Source organism: Oncorhynchus gorbuscha, unplaced genomic scaffold (genome assembly GCF_021184085.1).
Source record: "Oncorhynchus gorbuscha isolate QuinsamMale2020 ecotype Even-year unplaced genomic scaffold, OgorEven_v1.0 Un_scaffold_607, whole genome shotgun sequence".
NCBI lineage: Eukaryota > Metazoa > Chordata > Actinopteri > Salmoniformes > Salmonidae > Oncorhynchus > Oncorhynchus gorbuscha.
In genome coordinates this window covers 349,171-370,621 of record NW_025745734.1, presented here as the reverse complement: position 1 = coordinate 370,621, position 21,451 = coordinate 349,171, and the positions used below count along the sequence as shown (strand labels likewise).

At 48.4% G+C, this 21,451-nt stretch overlaps 1 protein-coding gene across 4 annotated transcripts in view; it reads left to right on the top strand.

Annotated features, from left to right (window-relative positions):
• tax1bp1b (Tax1 (human T-cell leukemia virus type I) binding protein 1b) overlaps positions 1-21,301 on the top strand; it is a 31,761-nt gene extending 10,460 nt beyond the window's left edge. For 2 of the 4 annotated variants that reach the window (XM_046334819.1, XM_046334818.1), the window contains exons 6-17: positions 1,911-2,150; positions 3,189-3,361; positions 5,121-5,178; positions 5,817-6,101; positions 6,850-6,922; positions 7,185-7,303; positions 8,054-8,179; positions 10,099-10,185; positions 13,698-13,884; positions 14,958-15,115; positions 16,747-16,835; positions 19,712-21,301. In XM_046334819.1, coding sequence (XP_046190775.1) covers positions 1,911-2,150; positions 3,189-3,361; positions 5,121-5,178; positions 5,817-6,101; positions 6,850-6,922; positions 7,185-7,303; positions 8,054-8,179; positions 10,099-10,185; positions 13,698-13,884; positions 14,958-15,115; positions 16,747-16,835; positions 19,712-19,916 — 1,800 coding nt within the window. In that variant the 3' untranslated portion in view covers positions 19,917-21,301. The remainder of the gene's footprint in view (positions 1-1,910; positions 2,151-3,188; positions 3,362-5,120; positions 5,179-5,816; positions 6,102-6,849; positions 6,923-7,184; positions 7,304-8,053; positions 8,180-10,098; positions 10,186-13,697; positions 13,885-14,957; positions 15,116-16,746; positions 16,836-19,711) is intronic. The other 2 variants (XM_046334822.1, XM_046334821.1) reach the window with 2 other exon arrangements.
• The last annotated feature ends 150 nt before the right edge of the window (positions 21,302-21,451 follow it).

The following is a 21,451-nucleotide window of genomic DNA, read 5'->3' as shown; positions in this document are numbered from 1 at the left end:
CCACCTCTAACCATTCTAAATAAATAAAGAAGTTGTCTCTCAGTATCCCCCAGTGTGCCACACACACACACATCGTTCCACCTCTAACCATTCTAAATAAATAAAGAAGTTGTCTCTCAGTATCCCCCAGTGTGCCACACACACACACATCGTTCCACCTCTAACCATTCTAAATAAATAAAGAAGTTGTCTCTCAGTATCCCCCAGTGTGCCACACACACACACATCGTTCCACCTCTAACCATTCTAAATAAATAAAGAAGTTGTCTCTCAGTATCCCCCAGTGTGCCACACACACACACATCGTTCCACCTCTAACCATTCTAAATAAATAAAGAAGTTGTCTCTCAGTATCCCCCAGTGTGCCACACACACACACATCGTTCCACCTCTAACCATTCTAAATAAATAAAGAAGTTGTCTCTCAGTATCCCCCAGTGTGCCACACACACACACATCGTTCCACCTCTAACCATTCTAAATAAATAAAGAAGTTGTCTCTCAGTATCCCCCAGTGTGCCACACACACACACACACATTCTAAATAAATAAAGAAGTTGTTCCACCTCTAACCATTCTAAATAAATAAAGAAGTTGTCTCTCAGTATCCCCCAGTGTGCCACACACACACACATCGTTCCACCTCTAACCATTCTAAATAAATAAAGAAGTTGTCTCTCAGTATCCCCCAGTGTGCCACACACACACACATCGTTCCACCTCTAACCATTCTAAATAAATAAAGAAGTTGTCTCTCAGTATCCCCCAGTGTGCCACACACACACACACATCGTTCCACCTCTAACCATTCTAAATAAATAAAGAAGTTGTCTCTCAGTATCCCCCAGTGTGCCACACACACACACACATCGTTCCACCTCTAACCATTCTAAATAAATAAAGAAGTTGTCTCTCAGTATCCCCCAGTGTCCCACACACACACACATCGTTCCACCTCTAACCATTCTAAATAAATAAAGAAGTTGACAGTAATGATCTTGAGTGTGATCACTGTTCAACACCAGATATTTAATACTTTGACATGTATCTTTAAAACATTGTGTTAATGATAACTCATAGAACGATTCCGTTCCATAAAGTTGCTGGTTTAGAAAATGGCTTTGAGATGAAAACATAATGACACATTTGGTGGCTGTTAATTTTACGACAACACTTTTTATATGTTGTTTTTATGTGCTGCGAAAAAAATGATTCCAAAATTCGGCTCATAAACTTACAGTAGAAACAAATTCCAAATCTGCTGCAATGCCTTTTGGAGCCGTCGTTGTGCAGGCCTGTACTTACGACAAAGCAAACTTCCCTTCCAGCCTCAAAGAACAATATCACGCCAGATTGAAATGGATGATTTGTGGCCAGATGATTTTACATCTCAGAAGTAGTATTTATTGTTTTCCTCCTCTGCTCACAGCCACACTGTTAGTATTGGATTTACAGGGTGTGTGTGTGTGTGTTTGGGAGATTTGAATCCATAAAGGCCTGGCAGTGTCTCAGTGTTTGACACAGACGGGACTGGCTGGGAAATGGCTGGGATTTCCTCCAGCAGCCGCCTGTCTGTCACAGCACTGAGGGTTGTTCTTGTTGTGCTTTAGAGACAGGAAGTGATTCAATTGAAGATGTTGCAGATATATGTCCTGACATGGTTCCCTATTCTAATCTACATGACAGAGAAGCATGTCTGTTCTGTGTCACGTATTTCTATCTGAACGTTAGGAATGACAAACCAACAACATTCTTTAGGGAAACTAGTTGATGATAGAAGAGAATCTCACTGTCTCAGGTTCTCACAACTTGTCTCCTGCTCTCTGGTTTGCTGGGTAAAAAGGGGCACAAAACATACATTTTTAAGTTTACAAGTACAAGTTACTCCCTCCCTCTCTCTCTGTCCCCAGGAGGTGCAGGTGTCGTGCCAGGCCCTGCAGGAGGAGAGAGAGGAGGTGAAAAGGAGGCTGGAGGAAGCCACAGCCAGGGTCCTGCAGTTGGAGGATGACCTGATAAGAGTCACCCAGAAGGGCCTGCAGAAAGAGACCGAGTTGGACAGCCTGAAGGACCGAGTGAAGAAGCTGACTCTGGAGAAGGACGGCCTGGAGTCACACCAGAAGGATGAGAAGGATGAGAAGGAGCTCTACAAGGTCTCTCTCTCTCACACACACACACGTTGCGCACACTGCTTGTGTACTATGAGTCATGTGACTAGCTGTGAAGGGTTGCAAAATTCCCAGGTTTTCCATAAATCCTGCTCGGAAGATTCCAGATTTCCTGCAACCGGGATTTATGAAAAGCCTGGGAATTTTGGCAAAATGACTGGAATCATACCAGAGATGTCTTTTAGACTATAGTCAACATGCCACTCAGATAATCTGACCACTTCTCTCAGTCCAGATAATCTGACCACTTCTCTCAATCCAGATAATCTGACCACTTCTCTCAGTCCAGGTAATCTGACCACTTCTCTCAGTCCAGGTAATCTGACCACTTCTCTCAGACAGATAATCTCACCACTTCTCTCAGTCCAGATAATCCCATTAGTGTATGTAGCTGCTGTTTCCCTGCTCAGTGGGATCCCACAGTGTTCTGGCTGAAAAGGGGATGGTCTGTTCCGGCCCTCTTCCGCCTGGTTCTCGCCTGCTGTTTCTGGGGAGTTTAGTAGTAGTGGTGGTGGTGACTGGTGTGTACAGCTCAGGAACTAGGAGTGGAACACACACAGGCACACTGTCGCCACGGCAGCACCACTGAAAGCTGCTCATTTAGTGTCCCAATTGGCACCCTATTCCCTTTATAGTGTACTACTTTTGACCAGGGCCCTATGACCCCTGGTCAAAAGTAGTGCACTACATAGTGAATAGGGGACCATTTTGGTGGCGTCACACAGAGTGGGACTGCAGGGTAGTTTAACGAGTCCACCTCAATCTCTGTGTTGTAATTAAGGTCATGCTGCATTTCTTTTAGGAGTCAGAAACGCTGCTGGCTACATGTTGATGAAGGATGCTGATTAATATAGCACAGAGGGGTGTCTGGGACACCAGGCGGAAACATAGCTGCCCTTTTAATGATTCCTTTTGTATACCAACCCCCTACATTGTCTGTCTTTCTGGGACCATTTGAAATGCTTGGATCCTTTCTGATTGTAATGTGATTTGCTATTTTTAAATATTTGTTTGCGGTTCTAGATCCACCTGAAGAAGCGTGAGCTGGAGAACACGAAGCTGAGTGCAGAGCTGCAGATGCTGAAGGCTGTGGATGTAAACAAGGAGAACACCATCGCTCAGTTCAAAGAGGAGGTGGGACGCCTCCGCTCCTTCCTCACTGAGAAGGAGAAACAACACCAGGAGGTCCTGGCCCAGGCCTCCCCCTTGGTAAGAATCATGATCTTATCATGGCAGCCTCCCAGATCCCTACTTTGGACCAGTGCACTATATAGGTGGTAGGGAATATGGACCGCACACATACAAGAGACTAGAGGCAACACCGTCAAAGCCGCAGAGCAGCGCACATGGAGTAGTCCTTGCTCAAAGGCACAACGGCAGAGGGTAGACTGGGGATTCGAACTCGCAACAAATGTTAATTCCGTGTGTGTGATTTGTTCATCCATACCTGTGTATATGTGAGAGAGGGAGATGTGTATGTTTGTAAGTCGCTCTGGATAAGAGCGTCTGCTAAATGACTTAAATGTAATGTAAATGTACTGACCATTATACCTGTGCATGTATTGACCTTTCTCCCCTGGTGTCCCTGTGCATGTATTGACCTCTCTCCCCTGGTGTCCCTGTGCATGTATTGACCTTTCTCCCTTGGTGTCCCTGTGCATGTATTGACCTCTCTCCCCTGGTGTCCCTGTGCATGTATTGATCTTTCTCCCCTGGTGTCCCTGTGCATGTATTGACCTCTCTCCCTGGTGTCCCTGTGCATGTATTGACCTCTCTCCCTGGTGTCCCTGTGCATGTATTGACCTCTCTCCCTGGTGTCCCTGTGCATGTATTGACCTCTCTCCCTGGTGTCCCTGTGCATGTATTGACCTCTCTCCCTGGTGTCCCTGTGCATGTATTGACCTCTCTCCCTGGTGTCCCTGTGCATGTATTGACCTCTCTCCCTGGTGTCCCCTGCATGTATTGACCTTTCTCCCACCTTCCGGAGACACCTGAAACCCCACCTCTTTAAGGAATACCTAGGATAGGATAAGTAATCCTTCTCACCCCCCCCCCCCCTTTAAGATTTAGATGCACTTTTGTAAAGTGACTGTTCTACTGGATGTCATAAGGTGAATGCACCAATTTGTTTGTAAGTCCTGACTTAAATGTAAATGTAAATGTGTCCCTGTGCTGACCTCTCTCCCCTGGTGTCCCTGTGCATGTATTGACCTCTCTCCCTGGTGTCCCTTAAATGTAATTGACCTCTCTCCCCTGGTGTCCCTGTAAACCTCTCTCCCTGGTGTCCCTGTGCATGTATTGACCTCTCCCTCCCTGGTGTCCCTGTGTCCCATGTATTGACCTCTCTCCCTGGTGTCCCTGTGCATGTATTGACCTCTCTCCCTGGTGTCCCCATGAACCTCTCTCCCTGGTGTCCCTGTGCATGTATTGACCTCTCTCCCTGGTGTCCCTGTGCATGTATTGACCTCTCTCCCTGGTGTCCCTGTGCATGTATTGACCTCTCTCCCTGGTGTCCCTGTGCATGTATTGAGAGCACCTCTCTCCCTGGTGTCCCTGTGCATGTATTGACCTCTCTCCCCTGGTGTCCCTGTGCAAACAGCAGCAGTATTGCCTCCATGTTGACCTCTCTCCCCTGTCCCTGTGCAGCTGGTGTCCCTGTGCATGGGACCTCTCTCCCCTGGTGTCCCTGTGCCAGACCTCTCTCCCTGGTGTCCCTGTGCATGTATTGACCTCTCTCCCTGGTGTCCCTGTGCATGGCTGGTGACCTGTACCTCTCTCCCTGGTGTCCCATGAGGCTGTATTGAGGCAGACCTCTCTCCCTGGTGTCCCTGCAGAGTGAGCAGGCCATGAAGGAACAGCAGAAGGGAGGCCCCAAACAGCAGCAGGCCCATGTTGTGTGAGCCGTCTGGAGGGCACCTGGTGAAACATGATGAAGGATGACGCCCTGCAGGAGGCGTGTAGCCGTCTGGAGGTCCTGGTGAAACAGATGAAGGATGACGCCCTGCAGGAGGCGGTAAGGAGGAAGCTTGATTTCAATGCATTTGGCTGCGTCCCCAAATGGCACCCGATTTAGCGCTCTTCTTTTGACCAGGAGCCATAGGGCTGTTTGGATTTGGGATGTATACTTAGTTTGCACTCGATTTAGCTTGGAGATTGAACTTTTGGGACGATTCCATTTGTCCCGTTATACTGGACAAACTAAATCAAGTGCAGTTGATATATTTGACAGACTAGTGTTCTGTCCAGGAGGTGTCCTGGTACATCAAGCTGCCTCACTCAAGCTGTCCTCGCTAGCTGCCTCAGGAACAGGAGATAGAGTGTCCTCCAGGAGGTGTCCTGGTATCCTGTCCAGGAGGTGTACTGGTACATCAAGCTGCCTCACTACAGGAACAGGAGATAGACTAGTATCCTGTCCAGGGGGTGTCCTGGTACATCAAGCTGCCTCACTACAGGAACAGGAGATAGACTAGTGTCCTGTCCAGGAGGTGTACTGGTACATCAAATAACCTCACTCTAAAAATAACTGGTAACTAAACTCCTGTTCTGGATCGGACAAGGTTTACTTGCTCCAATATTAGACAGGTCTGATGTTAACATGAAGTGGTCATCTCTGTTCTCACTGTCCCCCTGTGTGTTGTGTTGTGGGAGCAGCAGGCTAAGTCTGAGGTGTGCAGGGTGGAGGATGAGGCAGGGGCTGACCCAGCCACCGTGGCTGAGCTGCAGAGAGAGGTGGAGGATGAGGCTGACCCAGCCACCGTGGCTGAGCTGCAGAGAGAGGTGGAGGATGAGGCTGACCCAGCCACCGTGGCTGAGCTGCAGAGAGAGGTGGAGGACCTGAAGCTCCGGCTGCACATGGCTGCAGAACACTACAAAGAGAAGTACAAGGAGTGTCAGAGGCTGCAGAGACAGGTGGTCAAGCTCTCTGAACAACCTGGGGTGAGTGACACACACACACACACACACACACACACACACACACACACACACACACACACACACACACACACACACACACACACACACACACACACACACACACACACACACACAGGCATGGATACACACACACACAGGCATGGATACACACAGGATACACACACACCAGGCATGGATACACACACACACAGGCATGGATACACACACACACACACGGATACACACACACACACACACACACACACACACACACACACACACACACACACACACACACACACACACACACACACACACACACACACACACACACACACACACACACACACACACACACACACACACACACACAGGCATGGATACACAGACACACACAGGCATGGATACACAGACACACACACAGGCATGGATACACAGACACACACACAGGCATGGATACACAGACACACACACAGGCATGGATACACAGACACACACACAGGCATGGATACACAGACACACACACAGGCATGGATACACAGACACACACACAGGCATGGATACACAGACACACACACAGGCATGGAGATACACACACACACACACACACACACACACACACACACACACACACACACACACACACACACACACACACACACACACACACACACACACACACACACACACACACACACACACACACACACACACACACACACACACACACATCAACATCAACATGTGTCTTCATATTGTTTGTGTCTAGGAACTGAGGAAGAACCCAGCAGCTGAGACCATGGCTGTCCCTCTGTCTGTCAGTCCAGACATCTCTGTTCCAGGTACACACACATTCCCCTCACATATTACTACCAGATACAAACCCTGAATTAAAACATGTCCTCCTTTGTTGTAAACCTGTCAGGTCTGGTTTACATGCTAAATGTTTGATTTAAAGTCAATTGAACAGAGTTGAATTAGGGGTCAAAATAACACTTCCATCAGACAAGATGTGCATTTGATCCCAGAGGATAAAACACTTTCTAGGTCCTTGATGTTAAACCTATTGATGGGTCAGTAACGGTCAGTCCTGTGTGTCCCCAGGGAGTCCAGGTTCTGCTGACCCCATGCTGGAGGCCATCATCCAGGAGAAACTCAAAGGTTTCAGCAGAGAGGCGTCTGACAGGAGCGACAAGTACAGGAAATGCAAACAGATGCTGAGTGTAAGAACTCTTCTTGGCTTCCTGTCTGGTGTCATCATATTGTCACCAGTTCTTGCATAGTCGACCAGAGCAACCAATCAATCTAAAAATATAGAAAGAAAACACTGTTTCCCCAAAGGTGACAGTTTTTCCTCACTTCCAAGAGGTTCTGGTTTGAATAGGAACCGTCGGTGACCAGAGTGTTGTTGTCTCTCTAGGAGGAGAAGGATAGTAGCTACATGTTGTGACCAGAGTGTTGTCTCTCTAGGAGGAGAAGGATAGTAGCTACATGTTGTGACCAGAGTGTTGTCTCTCTAGGAGGATAAGGATAGTAGCTACATGTTGTGACCAGAGTGTTGTCTCTCTAGGAGGATAAGGAGAGTAGCTACATGTTGTGACCAGAGTGTTGTCTCTCTAGGAGGATAAGGAGAGTAGCTACATGTTGTGACCAGAGTGTTGTCTCTCTAGGAGGATAAGGAGAGTAGCTACATGTTGTGACCAGAGTGTTGTCTCTCTAGGAGGATAAGGAGAGTAGCTACATGTTGTGACCAGAGTGTTGTCTCTCTAGGAGGATAAGGAGAGTAGCTACATGTTGTGACCAGAGTGTTGTCTCTCTAGGAGGATAAGGAGAGTAGCTACATGTTGTGACCAGAGTGTTGTCTCTCTAGGAGGAGAAGGAGAGTAGCTACATATTGTGACCAGAGTGTTGTTGTCTCTCTAGGAGGAAAAGGAGAGTAGCTGCATGTTGTGACCAGAGTGTTGTCTCTCTAGGAGGAGAAGGAGCGTAGCTGCATGTTTGCTGATGAGCTGGCCAAGATGGAGGTGAAGCTGAGGGAGCAGCTGAAGACCAATGGCAGCCTGAAGCTGCAGCTGGCAGCCGAGGAGGACCGCTACAAGGTACATTGTAGAGCAGTACTACAGACAGGTCTGAGATCAGCCGAGGAGGACCGCTACAAGGTACATTGTAGAACAGTACTACAGACAGGTCTGAGATCAGCCGAGGAGGACTGCTATAAGGTATATTGTAGAACAGTACTACAGACAGGTCTGAGATCAGCCGAGGAGGACCGCTACAATGTACATTGTAGAATAGTACTACAGACAGGTCTGAGATCAGCCGAGGAGGACCGCTATAAGGTACATTGTAGAGCAGTACTATAGACAGGTCTGAGATCAGCTGAGGAAGACCACTATCAGGTACAGGATAGATTCTGTAGATACCAGTCTAGGAGGGCTACTACCAGGTACATTGTAGACTATGTAGAGCAGTACACAGATCTGAGATCACCAGAGGAGGATCATATAAGCTCAGTTGAGCTTCTGTTTCCTCAAACCCAAAACTGACATTACTGGGACCAGGCTAGGAGAATCACTACCAGGTCAGTGTAGAGTAGGGTTACAGACAGGTCTGGGACCAGACCAGCAGGACTCTCCTACTCCAGTCCTGGAGAGCTAGATAGTTCAAGTGATGAGAAGCCTGGTCCCAGATCAGAATGTTTTATCCAACCTCCTCTCCTATCATTGTCATGCCATGATATAGCCTGGTCCCAGATCAGAATGTTTTATCCAACCTCCTCTCCCTATCATTGTCATGCCATGATATAGCCTGGTCCCAGATCAGAATGTTTTATCCAACCTCCTCTCCTATCATTGTCATGCCATGATATAGCCTGGTCCCAGATCAGAATGTTTTATCCAACCTCCTCTCCCTATCATTGTCATGCCATGATATAGCCTGGTCCCAGATCTGGATGTGATAGTGATGTAGCCATCTCCTCTGACTTATCATAGTCATGCCAAAGCACACACAGGTCTGGGACCAGGCTAGAATCAGAGCAGATAAATAGATATCAGTCCAGTTGAAGGCCAACTCCAGGGACAGTTGTGTTGATGGGCAGAGCCCGTCCAGAGGAAGGCTTTATTATTCTTTATGTGAGTTCTGGAGACCGCCAGGTTTCGGACTCTAAAGTTGTGTCCCAAATGGGACCCTATCCTTGTATAGTGCACTAGACCAGGGCCTGTAGGGCTTTGGACAACAGTATTGCACTATATAGAGAATAGTGTGCCGTTTGGGACACACCCACGGAGATAGCCAGGGACGGGGTTGGACTGAGGACTCCTGTTGCCTGACTAATGCAGGAGTTGGCTTTGTTCAGTGTCTCTGTGGAATTCAAACGGCATGTTCTGGTCCGGAGTCCCTCCTGGTGTAAATCTACTGTCTGAACAGGAACTGTTAAGGCCTTTTATAGCTGCTATCAATTCATTGTTTGTCACTAGAGGTTAAAACTCCATGAAGGGAAAAATTAGTTCTGCTTTCAAGTGTACTTTTTGACAAAGTAACTAAGATGAGTCTGATGTTTATTTGATATCAAATAATTTTCTCAACACCCATAAATCTTAAATTGATGTCTCCTGTCTGTCTCCTGTCTGTCTCCTGTCTGTCTCCTGTCTGTCTCCTGTCTGTCTCCTGTCTGTCTCCTGTCTGTCTCCTGTCTGTCTCCTGTCTGTCTCCTGTCTGTCTCCTGTCTGTCTCCTGTCTGTCTCCTCCATGTCTCCTGTCTGTCTCCTCCATGTCTCCTGTCTGTCTCCTCCATGTCTCCTGTCCGTCTCCTCCATGTCTCCTATCTGTCTCCTGTCTGTCTCCTCCATGTCTCCTGTCTGTCTCCTATCTGTCTCCTGTCTGTCTCCTCCATGTCTCCTGTCTGTCTCCTCCATGTCTCCTGACTGTCTTCTCCATGTCTCCTCCATGTCTCCTGACTGTCTCCTCCATGTCTCCTCCATGTCTCCTGACTGTCCTGACTGTCTCCCTCTTACAGAGTCAGGTGGCTGAGAAGGGGCGTGCACTGAAAGAACTGAAGGACACTCTGTCTGCTCTGATGAAGGACAAGGAGAGACTTGAGGAGGTTAGTATAGTTGGGGAAGGTAGTAAGTATAGCAACACTACACTATAGCTTTAATTTTCCTCCATTCTAAACTTTTCTCTGAACTAAAAACACCCCAAAAGAGCAGCAATTTTCCCCATATCCTAATCTGGCTGGGGTTTAACACATCTCTAATTGGTGAAGTAAAGCAAAGTGACTTCTTATTTTCCATTCAATTACTCTGGACCACAGAGGAGTCCACATTGGGCCCGGGACACTGCTGAAGGGTAGCTCGCTCGCGTACGCATTCGTCACTAAGAGCAACAAAATGACCCAATTTGAGGTTGAGACTGTCAATTAAATTGGCGTCTGGTTCAAACTTCCAGTAAAACACAAACCTTCCATTGCCTTTTGTAAATGAGAGGATATTCTTTTTTTAATGAATGACTAATTAAACTGTTTGTGAGAGAGAGGGGGAGAGAGAGAGACAGGGGAGAGAGAGACAGGGGAGAGGGAGACAGGGGAGAGGGAGACAGGGGAGAGGGAGACAGGGGAGAGGGAGACAGGGGAGAGGGAGACAGGGGAGAGGGAGACAGGGGAGAGGGAGACAGGGGAGAGGGAGACAGGGGAGAGAGAGAGAGAGGAGAGAGAGAGACAGGGAGAGAGACACGGGGAGGGAGAGAAACGGGGGGGGAGACGGGGGGGGGGCGGAGAGAGAGAGACGGGGGGGGGGAGAGAGAGACGGGTGGGGGAGAGAGAGACGGGTGGGGGGGAGAGAGAGACGGGTGGGGGGAGAGAGAGAGACATGGGTGGGGAGAGAGAGACATGGGGGGAGAGACATGGGGGAGGAGTGAGACGGGGGGGGAGAGACGGAGAGAGAGACGGGTGGGGGGAGAGACATGGGGGAGGAGTGAGACGGGGGGGAGAGAGAGACTGGGGGAGAGACGGAGAGAGAGACGGGTGGGGGAGAGAGACTGGGGGAGAGAGACATGGGGGGGTGAGGCGGGGGGGAGAGTGAGACGGGGGGGGAGAGACAGAGAGAGACGGGTGGGGGGAGAGAGACATGGGGGGAGAGAGAGAGAGACAGGGGGAGAGAGAGAGACAGGGGGAGAGAGAGAGACATTGGGGCCGGGGGAGTGAGACGGGGGGGAGAGAGAGAGACATTCGGGGGAGAGAGAGGGAGAGAGAGAGAGAGAGACATTCGGGGGAGAGAGAGAGACACATTCGGGAGAGAGAGACGGGGGAGAGAGAGGGAGAGAGAGATGGGGAGGGGAGAGAGAGACAGGGGGAGAGAGAGACAGGGGGAGAGAGACTGGGGGAGAGAGAGTGAGACGAGGGGGAGAGAGAGTGAGACAGGGGAGAGAGAGAGAGACAGGGGGAGAGAGAGAGAGAGAGGGGGGGAGAGAGAGAGAAGGGGGGAGAGAGAGAGAAGGGGGGAGAGAGAGAGAAGGGGGAGAGAGAGAGAAGGGGGAGAGAGAGAGACGGGTGGGGGGAGAGAGAGAGAGAGACATGGAGGGGCGGAGAGAGAGACAGGGGGGAGAGAGAGAGAGACAGGGGGAGAGAGAGAGAGGGGGGCGAGAGAGAGACATTGGGGGCGGGGGAGTGAGACTGGGGAGAGAGAGAGACATTTCGGGGGGAGAGAGAGGGAGAGGGAGAGAGAGACACATGGAGAGAGGGAGAGGGAGAGAGAGACGAGGGGGAGAGAGAGAGAGACAGGGAGAGAGAGAGAGGGGGGGGGAGGGAGAGAGAGAGAGACAGGGGGAGAGAGAGAGAGAGAGACGGGGGGAGAGAGAGACAGGGCGAGAGAGAGAGAGATTCGGGGGGAGAGAGAGAGAGACATTCGGGGGAGAGAGAGAGTGAGATGGGGGAGAGAGAGTGAGACGGGGGAGAGACTGGGGAGAGATGGGGGGACGGGGGGACGGGGGGAAGAGGGAGATGGGGGGGGTGGAGAGAGACGGGGTGAGAGGGAGAGAGACGGGGGAGAGGGAGAGACGGGGGGAGAGAGAGAGAGAGAGAGAGAGAGAGAGAGAGAGAGAGACTGGGGGAGAGGGAGAGAGACTGGGGGAGAGGGAGAGACTGGGGGAGAGAGAGAGAGACGGGGGAGGGTCTGAGCGGAGGGAGGGGGAGGGACCGAGAGGGATGGACTGAGGGGGTGGAGGGAATGAGAGACCGATGAAGGAAGAGGGAGGGACCGAGCTGAGGGAGGGAGGGAGAGGGAAGGAGCGGGCGGAGGGATAACGACCATAGTTCTAGGTGCTGCTGTGAGGTGGTTGTGGCCAGTATTGACTCTCCTGGAGAGGAGGGACATAGAAATGTAGCTGAAGTTAGATCTGTAGCTGGCTAACATACTGACCACACCGAGCGTTGCAAAATAAATGTACACATACATGTTGTTCAATCATTGCACCCACACTGCTCGCACGCACCAAGGAGCGTCTGCATTGCCAAGCACTAAAATAGAAGTCAGTTCTATTTGTGACGCTTAATGTGGTGGAAGTCCTGCCTCTCCCATCTCCTCATTGGTTTATAGAAGCATATATCCACTTGCCATCACCTCATTGGTTATACCCACGTGGGTGATTGAAAGATGAACTGAGGTCGGTCAGTTGTGGTAATACACCTTATTATGAAAGTTAGATGCCAATCGCCATATAAGGTCCAAAGAAGAAAAAGGAGGAGGAGGAGGAGGAGAGATGACTAGAAACTATTCGGTTGATTATTTTTTGTGTGGATTAAAAGTCAGAGTTGAGGACCTTGTGAATTAAAGGTAAAATAACAACTCAATGTTTATATCCCAGGACAAATTAGCTAGCAACAGCGAGCTAGCTAAATCGGACGAATTATGTAGCATAAGCAAGCTAGCTAAATAGGACAAATTAGCTAGCAACAGCGAGCTAGCTAAATCGGACAAATTAGCTAGCATAAGCAAGCTAGCTAAATCGGACAAATTAGCTAGCATAAGCAAGCTAGCTAAATAGGACAAATTAGCTAGCAACAGCGAGCTAGCTAAATCGGACAAATTAGCTAGCATAAGCAAGCTAGCTAAATAGGACAAATTAGCTAGCAACAGCGAGCTAGCTAAATCGGACAAATTAGCTAGCATAAGCAAGCTAGCTAAATAGGACAAATTAGCTAGCAACAGCGAGCTAGCTAAATCGGACAAATTAGCTAGCATAAGCAAGCTAGCTAAATAGGACAAATTAGCTAGCAACTGCAAGCTAACTAGCTAAATTGGCATAAATGTTTAATGCTTTTCGACCTGTCCCCAAATTAATATAATTGGTTCAGTTTGTTTTGATATTTCAACCTGGGTGCGTGTCCGGTCATGGTGTCTGTGTTTTCTTCTCAGGACCAGCTACACTTTGAGTGACGTTTCAGGCATGGTACTTCTTAGCATCAAAAGATCATATTTACAATATATGAATACATTTCCTCCACAAGATAGCACAGTTCTGTTAGAGAAAATACAAGATCAGTTATTTTAAAAGATTCTCTTTCCAATCCTAAATATATAATAATGTAATCGTGTCTGTTGTCTTGTCTGTCCCCACCAGGATCTCCAGACGAGTGCTGGTGCTGGTAGGAAGACGGAGGCTGTCGTGTCAGAGGAGATGAGAATTCAGTCTGTGTTCCTGCAGTATCCCCTGCCCTACCCCCAGGATGCCCCCACTCCACTGCTGGTCCCCCAGAGCCCCACACAGCTGCACTTTGGGAACCCCTACTCCACCTCAGACGCAAGAGGTTGACCCCCCCCCCTTACTAACCCTACTCCACCTCAGACGCAAGAGGTTGACCCCCCTTACTAACCCTACTCCACCTCAGACGCAAGAGGTTGACCCCCCCTTACTAACCCTACTCCACCTCAGCTACATTTCAGTTTAATATGAGAGGTTGCCCCCCCCCCTACTAACCCTACTCCACCTCAGCCACATTTCAGTTTAATATGAGAGGTTGCCCCCCTTACTAACCCTACTCCACCTCAGCCACATTTCAGTTTAATATGAGAGGTTGCCCCCCCCCCCCCCTTACTAACCCTACTCCACCTCAGCCACATTTCAGTTTAATATGAGAGGTTGGTGTCCCCCCCCTTACTAACCCTACTCCACCTCAGCCACATTTCAGTTTAATATGAGAGGTTGGTCCCCCCCCCTTACTAACCCTACTCCACCTCAGCCACATTTCAGTTTAATATGAGAGGTTGGTCCCCCCCCCCCCCCCCCTTACTAACCCCACTCCACCTCAGTCACATGTCAGTTTAATATGAGAGGTTGGTCCCCCCCTTACTAACCCTACTCCACCTCAGCCACATTTCAGTTTAATATGAGAGGTTGGTGTGTCCCCCCTTACTAACCCCACTCCACCTCAGTCACATTTCAGTTTAATATGAGAGGTTGGTCCCACCCCTTACTAACCCTACTCCACCTCAGCCACATTTCAGTTTAATATGAGAGGTTGGTCCCCCCCCCCCCTTACTAACCCCACTCCACCTCAGTCACATTTCAGTTTAATATGAGAGGTTGGTCCCACCCCTTACTAACCCTACTCCACCTCAGCCACATTTCAGTTTAATATGAGAGGTTGGTCCCCCCCCCCCTTAATAACCCTACTCCACCTGAGTACCTGGAAAATGATTCAATATGCTAACGTAGGATATAGAAACGCCGGTAACTTTCCCAGGTCTTCCAGCAATCCCGGTTGAAGGATCCCTGGATTTCCTGATTCTGAGAATTATCCAACTGGGAATTTTGAGAAAGCGGAATTTTTCAACCCTAAAATGCTTCTATTCTTTTTGACCCTCTTCCCCATCACTCTAGACGGAGCGGACGGGGAGTTCTCTGATGACCTGCTGCCCCGCCTTCCTCCTGTGGGCCCCCCCTCCTGGGATAGTAACGTGGTCTGCATCCAGCCAGCACGCAACCTCAGCCGGCCCGACGGCCTGGAGGACCCAGAGGAGCAGCAGAACAACAACAACGTGAGTCAGCTAGTCTGAGAACAACAACGGTAGTCAGCTAGTCTGAGGACAACAACGGTAGTTAGCTAGTCTGAGAATAACAACGGTAGTTAGCTAGTCTGAGAACAACGGTAGTTAGCTAGTCTGAGAATAACAACGGTAGTTAGCTAGTCTGAGAATAACAACGGTAGTTAGCTAGTTTGAGAATAACAACGGTAGTTAGCTAGTCTGAGAATAACAACGGTAGTCAGCTAGTCTGAGAACAACAACGGTAGTTAGCTAGTCTGAGAATAACGGTAGTCAGCTAGTCTGAGAACAACGGTAGTTAGCTAGTCTGAGAATAACAACGGTAGTTAGCTAGTCTGAGAATAACAACGGTAGTTAGCTAGTCTGAGAATAACAACGGTAGTTAGCTAGTCTGAGAATAACAACGGTAGTTAGCTAGTCTGAGAACAACAACGGTAGTTAGCTAGTCTGAGAATAACAACGGTAGTTAGCTAGTCTGAGAATAACAACGGTAGTTAGCTAGTCTGAGAATAACAACGGTAGTCAGCTAGTCTGAGAACAACAACGGTAGTTAGCTAGTCTGAGAACAACAATGGTAGTTAACTAGTCTGAGAATAACAACGGTAGTTAGCTAGTCTGAGAACAACAACGGTAGTTAGCTAGTCTGAGAACAACAACGGTAGTTAGCTAGTCTGAGAATAACAACGGTAGTCAGCTAGTCTGAGAACAACAACGGTAGTTAGCTAGTCTGAGAACAACAATGGTAGTTAGCTAGTCTGAGAATAACAACGGTAGTTAGCTAGTCTGAGAACAACGGTAGTTAGCTAGTCTGAGAATAGCAATGGTAGTTAGCTAGTCTGAGAATAACAACGGTAGTTAGCTAGTCTGAGAATAACAACGGTAGTTTGCTAGTCTGAGAACAACAACGGTAGTTAGCTAGTCTGAGAATAGCAATGGTAGTTAGCTAGTCTGAGAATAACAACGGTAGTTAGCTAGTCTGAGAATAACAACGGCAGTCAGCTAGTCTGAGAATAACGGTAGTTAGCTAGTCTGAGAATAACAACGGTAGTCAGCTAGTCTGAGAACAACAACGGTAGTTAGCTAGTCTGAGAATAACAACGGTAGTCAGCTAGTCTGAGGACAACGATAGTTAGCTAGTCTGAGAATAACAACGGTAGTTAGCTAGTCTGAGAATAACAACGGTAGTCAGCTAGTCTGAGGACAACGGTAGTTAGCTAGTCTGAGAATAACAACGGTAGTTAGCTAGTCTGAGAATAACAACGGTAGTTAGCTAGTCTGAGAATAACAACGGTAGTTAGCTAGTCTGAGAATAACAACGGTAGTTAGCTAGTTTGAAAAAATCCACAATGTCAGTTAGTCTGCCTTAAAGATAGACCAGAGGGGCTGGTGAGGGGAGGACAGCTCCTAGTAATAATTGGAGTTGAATAAAGTGTACGGTATGAAAGCATGTTTGATACTGTTACCTTCATTCCAGCCTTACGCCGTCCTCTGATTTAAGTGACACCAGCCTCCACTGAGGATCTCAGTGATATGTTGCATCATACACAGCGGGAGGAGGATTTCTGCTTCAACAGTTGTGTGTTATGGATAGTATTTCTGAAGTAGTTTTCTACCTTCCACCACAGGGCAATGCCAATGAACAGCCTGCTGCAACTACTGAACCCCACAGCCCATTCTTAAATGATGGACAGACTCCCCTTGGCTTCGAGTCCAGGTAACACACACACACTGAAGGCCTGCGCTCCCCAAAATGCATTGAAGTTGGTCTCTCACCCCAGCACAGCAGCTTCCCAGCTCCAACCTGTGTAAAGTCTTTGTTCTATAATGTAGGTGTTAACATGAGTGGCCCACCCACGTAGAGTAGACCCCCTGACAGATGGTCTTTATTAGCCTGTTAGCTGTCCTGCTCTGCTCCCTCTGCCAACATCATCACTTGGCCGCTCATTAACCCAACACCCTCTCAATACCTTCTGTCTGTCGCTCTCTCAATACCTTCTGTCTGTCGCTCTCTCAATACCTTCTGTCTGTCGCTCTCTCAATACCTTCTGTCTGCTCTCTCAATACCTTCTGTCTGTCGCTCTCTCAATACCTTCTGTCTGTTGCTCTCTCAATACCTTCTGTCTGTTGCTCTCTCAATACTTTGTCTGTTGCTCTCTCAATACTTTCTGTCTGTCGCTCTCTCAAAACCTTCTCTCCCTGTCTCTCTCTCAAAACCTTCTGTCTGTCGCCCTCTAAATACCTTCTCTCTCTGTTGCTCTCTCAATACCTTCTCTCCCTGTTGCTCTCTCAATACCTTCTCTCTCCTGGTTGCTCTCTCAATACCTTCGCTCCCTGTTGCCCTCTCAATACCTTCGCTCCCTGTTGCCCTCTCAATACCTTCGCTCCCTGTTGCTCTCTCAAAACCTTCTGTCTGTTGCTCTCTCAATACCATCTCTCTCTGTCGCTCTCTCAATACCTTCTCTCCCTGTTGCTCTCCATCTCTCTCTGTTGCTCACTCAATATCTTCTCTCCTGGTTGCTCTCTCAATACCTTCTCTCTCTGTTGCTCTCTCAATACCCTCTCTCCCTGTTGCTCTCTCAATACCTTCTCTTTGCCACTCTCTCAATACCTTCTCTCCCTGTTGCCCTCTCAATACCTTCTCTCCCTGTTGCTCTCTCAATACCTTCTCTCTCTGTTGCTCTCTCAATACCTTCCCTCCCTGTTGCTCTCTCAATACCTTCCCTCCCTGTTGCTCTCTCAATACCTTCTCTCCCTGTTGCCCTCTCAATACCTTCTCTCTCTGTTTCCCCTCTCTCCATCTCTCCCTGTTGCCCTCAATACCTTCTCTCCCTGTTGCCCTCTCAATACCTTCTCTCTCTGTTTCCCCTCTCTCCATCTCTCCCTGTTGCCCTCAATACCTTCTCTCTCTGTTGCTCTCTCAATACCCTCTCTCCCTGTTGCTCTCTCAATACCTTCTCTTTGCCACTCTCTCAATACCTTCCCTCCCTGTTGCCCTCTCAATACCTTCTCTCCCTGTTGCCCTCAATACCTTCTCTCTCTGTTGCCCTCTCAATACCTTCTCTCTCTGTTGCCCTCTCAATACCTTCTCTCTCTGTTGCCCTCTCAATACCTTCTCTCCCTGTTGCCCTCTCAATACCTTCTCTCTCTGTTGCCCTCTCAATACCTTCTCTCTCTGTTGCCCTCCCAATACCTTCTCTCCCTGTTGCCCTCAATACCTTCTCTCCCTGTTGCCCTCTCAATACCTTCTCTCTCTGTTGCCCTCTCAATACCTTCTCTCCCTGTTGCCCTCTCAATACCTTCTCTCTCTGTTGCCCTCTCAATACCTTCTCTCTGTCACTCTCAATACCTTCTCTTTGCCACTCTCTCAATACCTTCTCTCCCTGTTGCCCTCTCAATACCTTCTCTCCCTGTTGCTCTCTCAATACCTTCTCTCTCTGTTGCCCTCTCAATACCTTCTCTCCCTGTTGCCCTCTCAATACCTTCTCTCCCTGTTGCTCTCTCAATACCTTCTCTCTCCCTGTTGCTCTCTCAATACCTTCTCTCTCTGTTGCCCTCTCAATACCTTATCTCTCTGTTGCCCTCCCAATACCTTCTCTCTCTGTTGCCCTCTCAATACCTTCTCTCTCTGTTGCCCTCTCAATACCTTCTCTCTCTGTTGCCCTCTCAATACCTTCTCTCTCTGTTGCCCTCTCTCCATCTCTCCCTGTTGCCCTCTCAATACCTTCTCTCTCTGTTGCCCTCTCTCCATCTCTCCCTGTTGCCCTCTCTCCATCTCTCACTGTTGCCCTCAATACCTTCTCTCTCTGTTGCCCTCTCAATACCTTCTCTCTCTGTTGCCCTCTCTCCATCTCTCCCTGTTGCCCTCTCAATACCTTCTCTCTCTGTTGCCCTCTCAATACCTTCTCTCTCTGTTGCCCTCTCTCCATCTCTCCCTGTTGCCCTCAATACCTTCTCTCTCTGTTGCCCTCTCTCCATCTCTCCCTGTTGCCCTCAATACCTTCTCTCTCTGTTGCCCTCTCAATACCTTCTCTCTCTGTTGCCCTCTCTCCATCTCTCCCTGTTGCCCTCAATACCTTCTCTCTCTGTTGCCCTCTCTCCATCTCTCCCTGTTGCCCTCAATACCTTCTCTCTCTGTTGCCCTCTCTCCATCTCTCCCTGTTGCCCTCAATACCTTCTCTCTCTGTTGCCCTCTCTCCATCTCTCCCTGTTGCCCTCAATACCTTCTCTCTCTGTTGCCCTCTCTCCATCTCTCCCTGTTGCCCTCAATACCTTCTCTCTCTGTTGCCCTCTCAATACCTTCTCTCTCTGTTGCCCTCTCTCCATCTCTCCCTGTTGCCCTCAATACCTTCTCTCTCTGTTGCCCTCTCTCCATCTCTCCCTGTTGCCCTCAATACCTTCTCTCTCTGTTGCCCTCTCTCCATCTCTCCCTGTTGCCCTCAATACCTTCTCTCTGTTGCCCTCTCAATACCTTCTCTCTCCATCTCTCCCTGTTGCCCTCTCTGTCTCTCCCTAACCTTACTTTGTTTCTTTCCCCATCTCTTCCTTCTCCTTCCTCACTCCATTCTCTCTCTCCATCTCTCCTCTGTGCAGTGCGAACGTCCACATGCGCTGTCCACTGTGTGAGTTGATCTTCCCGCCCAACTACGACCAGAGTAAGTTTGTGGAGCATGTAGAGAGCCACTGGAAGGTGTGCCCCATGTGCAGCGAGCAGTTCCCCCTCGACTGTGACCAGAAGGTCTTTGAGAACCACGTGCTCACCCACTTTGACTCCGCCAACGTGCTCAACTTTGACTAAAAACCTCATCCTCGCTACAACCTTCATTTTCTGTCAGTCGCCACTGAAATGAAACTGCCTTGCTCTTTCCCCCTGCCACATGTAACAGGTGTGACGATCTCATTCTGATTCACTTTTAGGACCGGTGACGTTTTGATGAGCGTCTTTTATTAACTAGGGAAACGATCTTCTTATTCGGCAGTGTGATTGGTGCTCTGATTTGATGTATAACAGACCAGGGCTGCATATATCTGTGTGAATCAGTCTTTAATAATCGCTTCTTTAACATGAAGTGTCCCATTTTATTTGTTATTCCTCTGATTGTATTAGTGAGATGTTATGGCTGTGATCATCTCTGACCACGTGATCAGTCCCAGACACTACTAGACTATGTGAAGTCAGGGACTGACCACGTGATCAGTCCCAGACACTACTAGACTATGTGAAGTCAGGGACTGACCACGTGATCAGTCCCAGACACTACTAGACTATGTGAAGTCAGGGACTGACCACGTGATCAGTCCCAGACACTACTAGACTATGTGAAGTCAGGGACTGACCACGTGATCAGTCCCAGACACTACTAGACTATGTGAAGTCAGGGACTGACCACGTGATCAGTCCCAGACACTACTAGACTATATGAAGTCAGGGACTGACCACGTGACCAGTCCCAGACACTACTAGACTATGTGAAGTCAGGGACTGACCACGTGATCAGTCCCAGACACTACTAGACTATGTGAAGTCAGGGACTGACCACGTGATCAGTCCCAGACACTACTAGACTATGTGAAGTCAGGGACTGACCACGTGATCAGTCCCAGACACTACTAGACTATGTGAAGTCAGGGACTGACCACGTGATCAGTCCCAGACACTACTAGACTATATGAAGTCAGGGACTGACCACGTGATCAGTCCCAGACACTACTAGACTATGTGAAGTCAGGGAAAGTAAGCTACATCAAACATGCATTTCAACTGTTCCAACCCAAATGCTTTCCCCCGAGCTTCATAGTCAAATTCAGGTATTCATGATGTTTAGAAAGCAGCCACCTCGGTGCACTATATGCAGACAGACGGGACAAATCATTTGCTTCTAAACCTGATTATTATATTATCTTTAAATCTATTGTAGAATAATCTTTTAAGAGCCGACGGCGTCGTAATCTTTTTCAGTATGTGTATGTCTGGTTAGAAAGAGCTGTTATATTTTAGTGTCAGTTGATTCTCATGATTTAGTCCATTGGTTTGGTTGTCTGAATAAAGTAGTCATGTTTCACCTTTCGCTACTGATTAACATGCATGCCAGGATTCTGTTATTTCACGATTATAGAAAACCTTTGATTTCTTTGAGTCCCATGTAATGACATCTTAACTAATAAAGTCTGTTTGGAACAATATAGAGTATCAGCCTATAATATAGCCACTTACTTCCATGCCTTGTACACGTACATAGTCAGTCAGGGCTCCTTTGTAAAACAGACCTGGGTCTCCATGTTTTAATGTAAAACATCTGTAATGGTGCAGAAATGTCCAGGAGCACAGAGGCA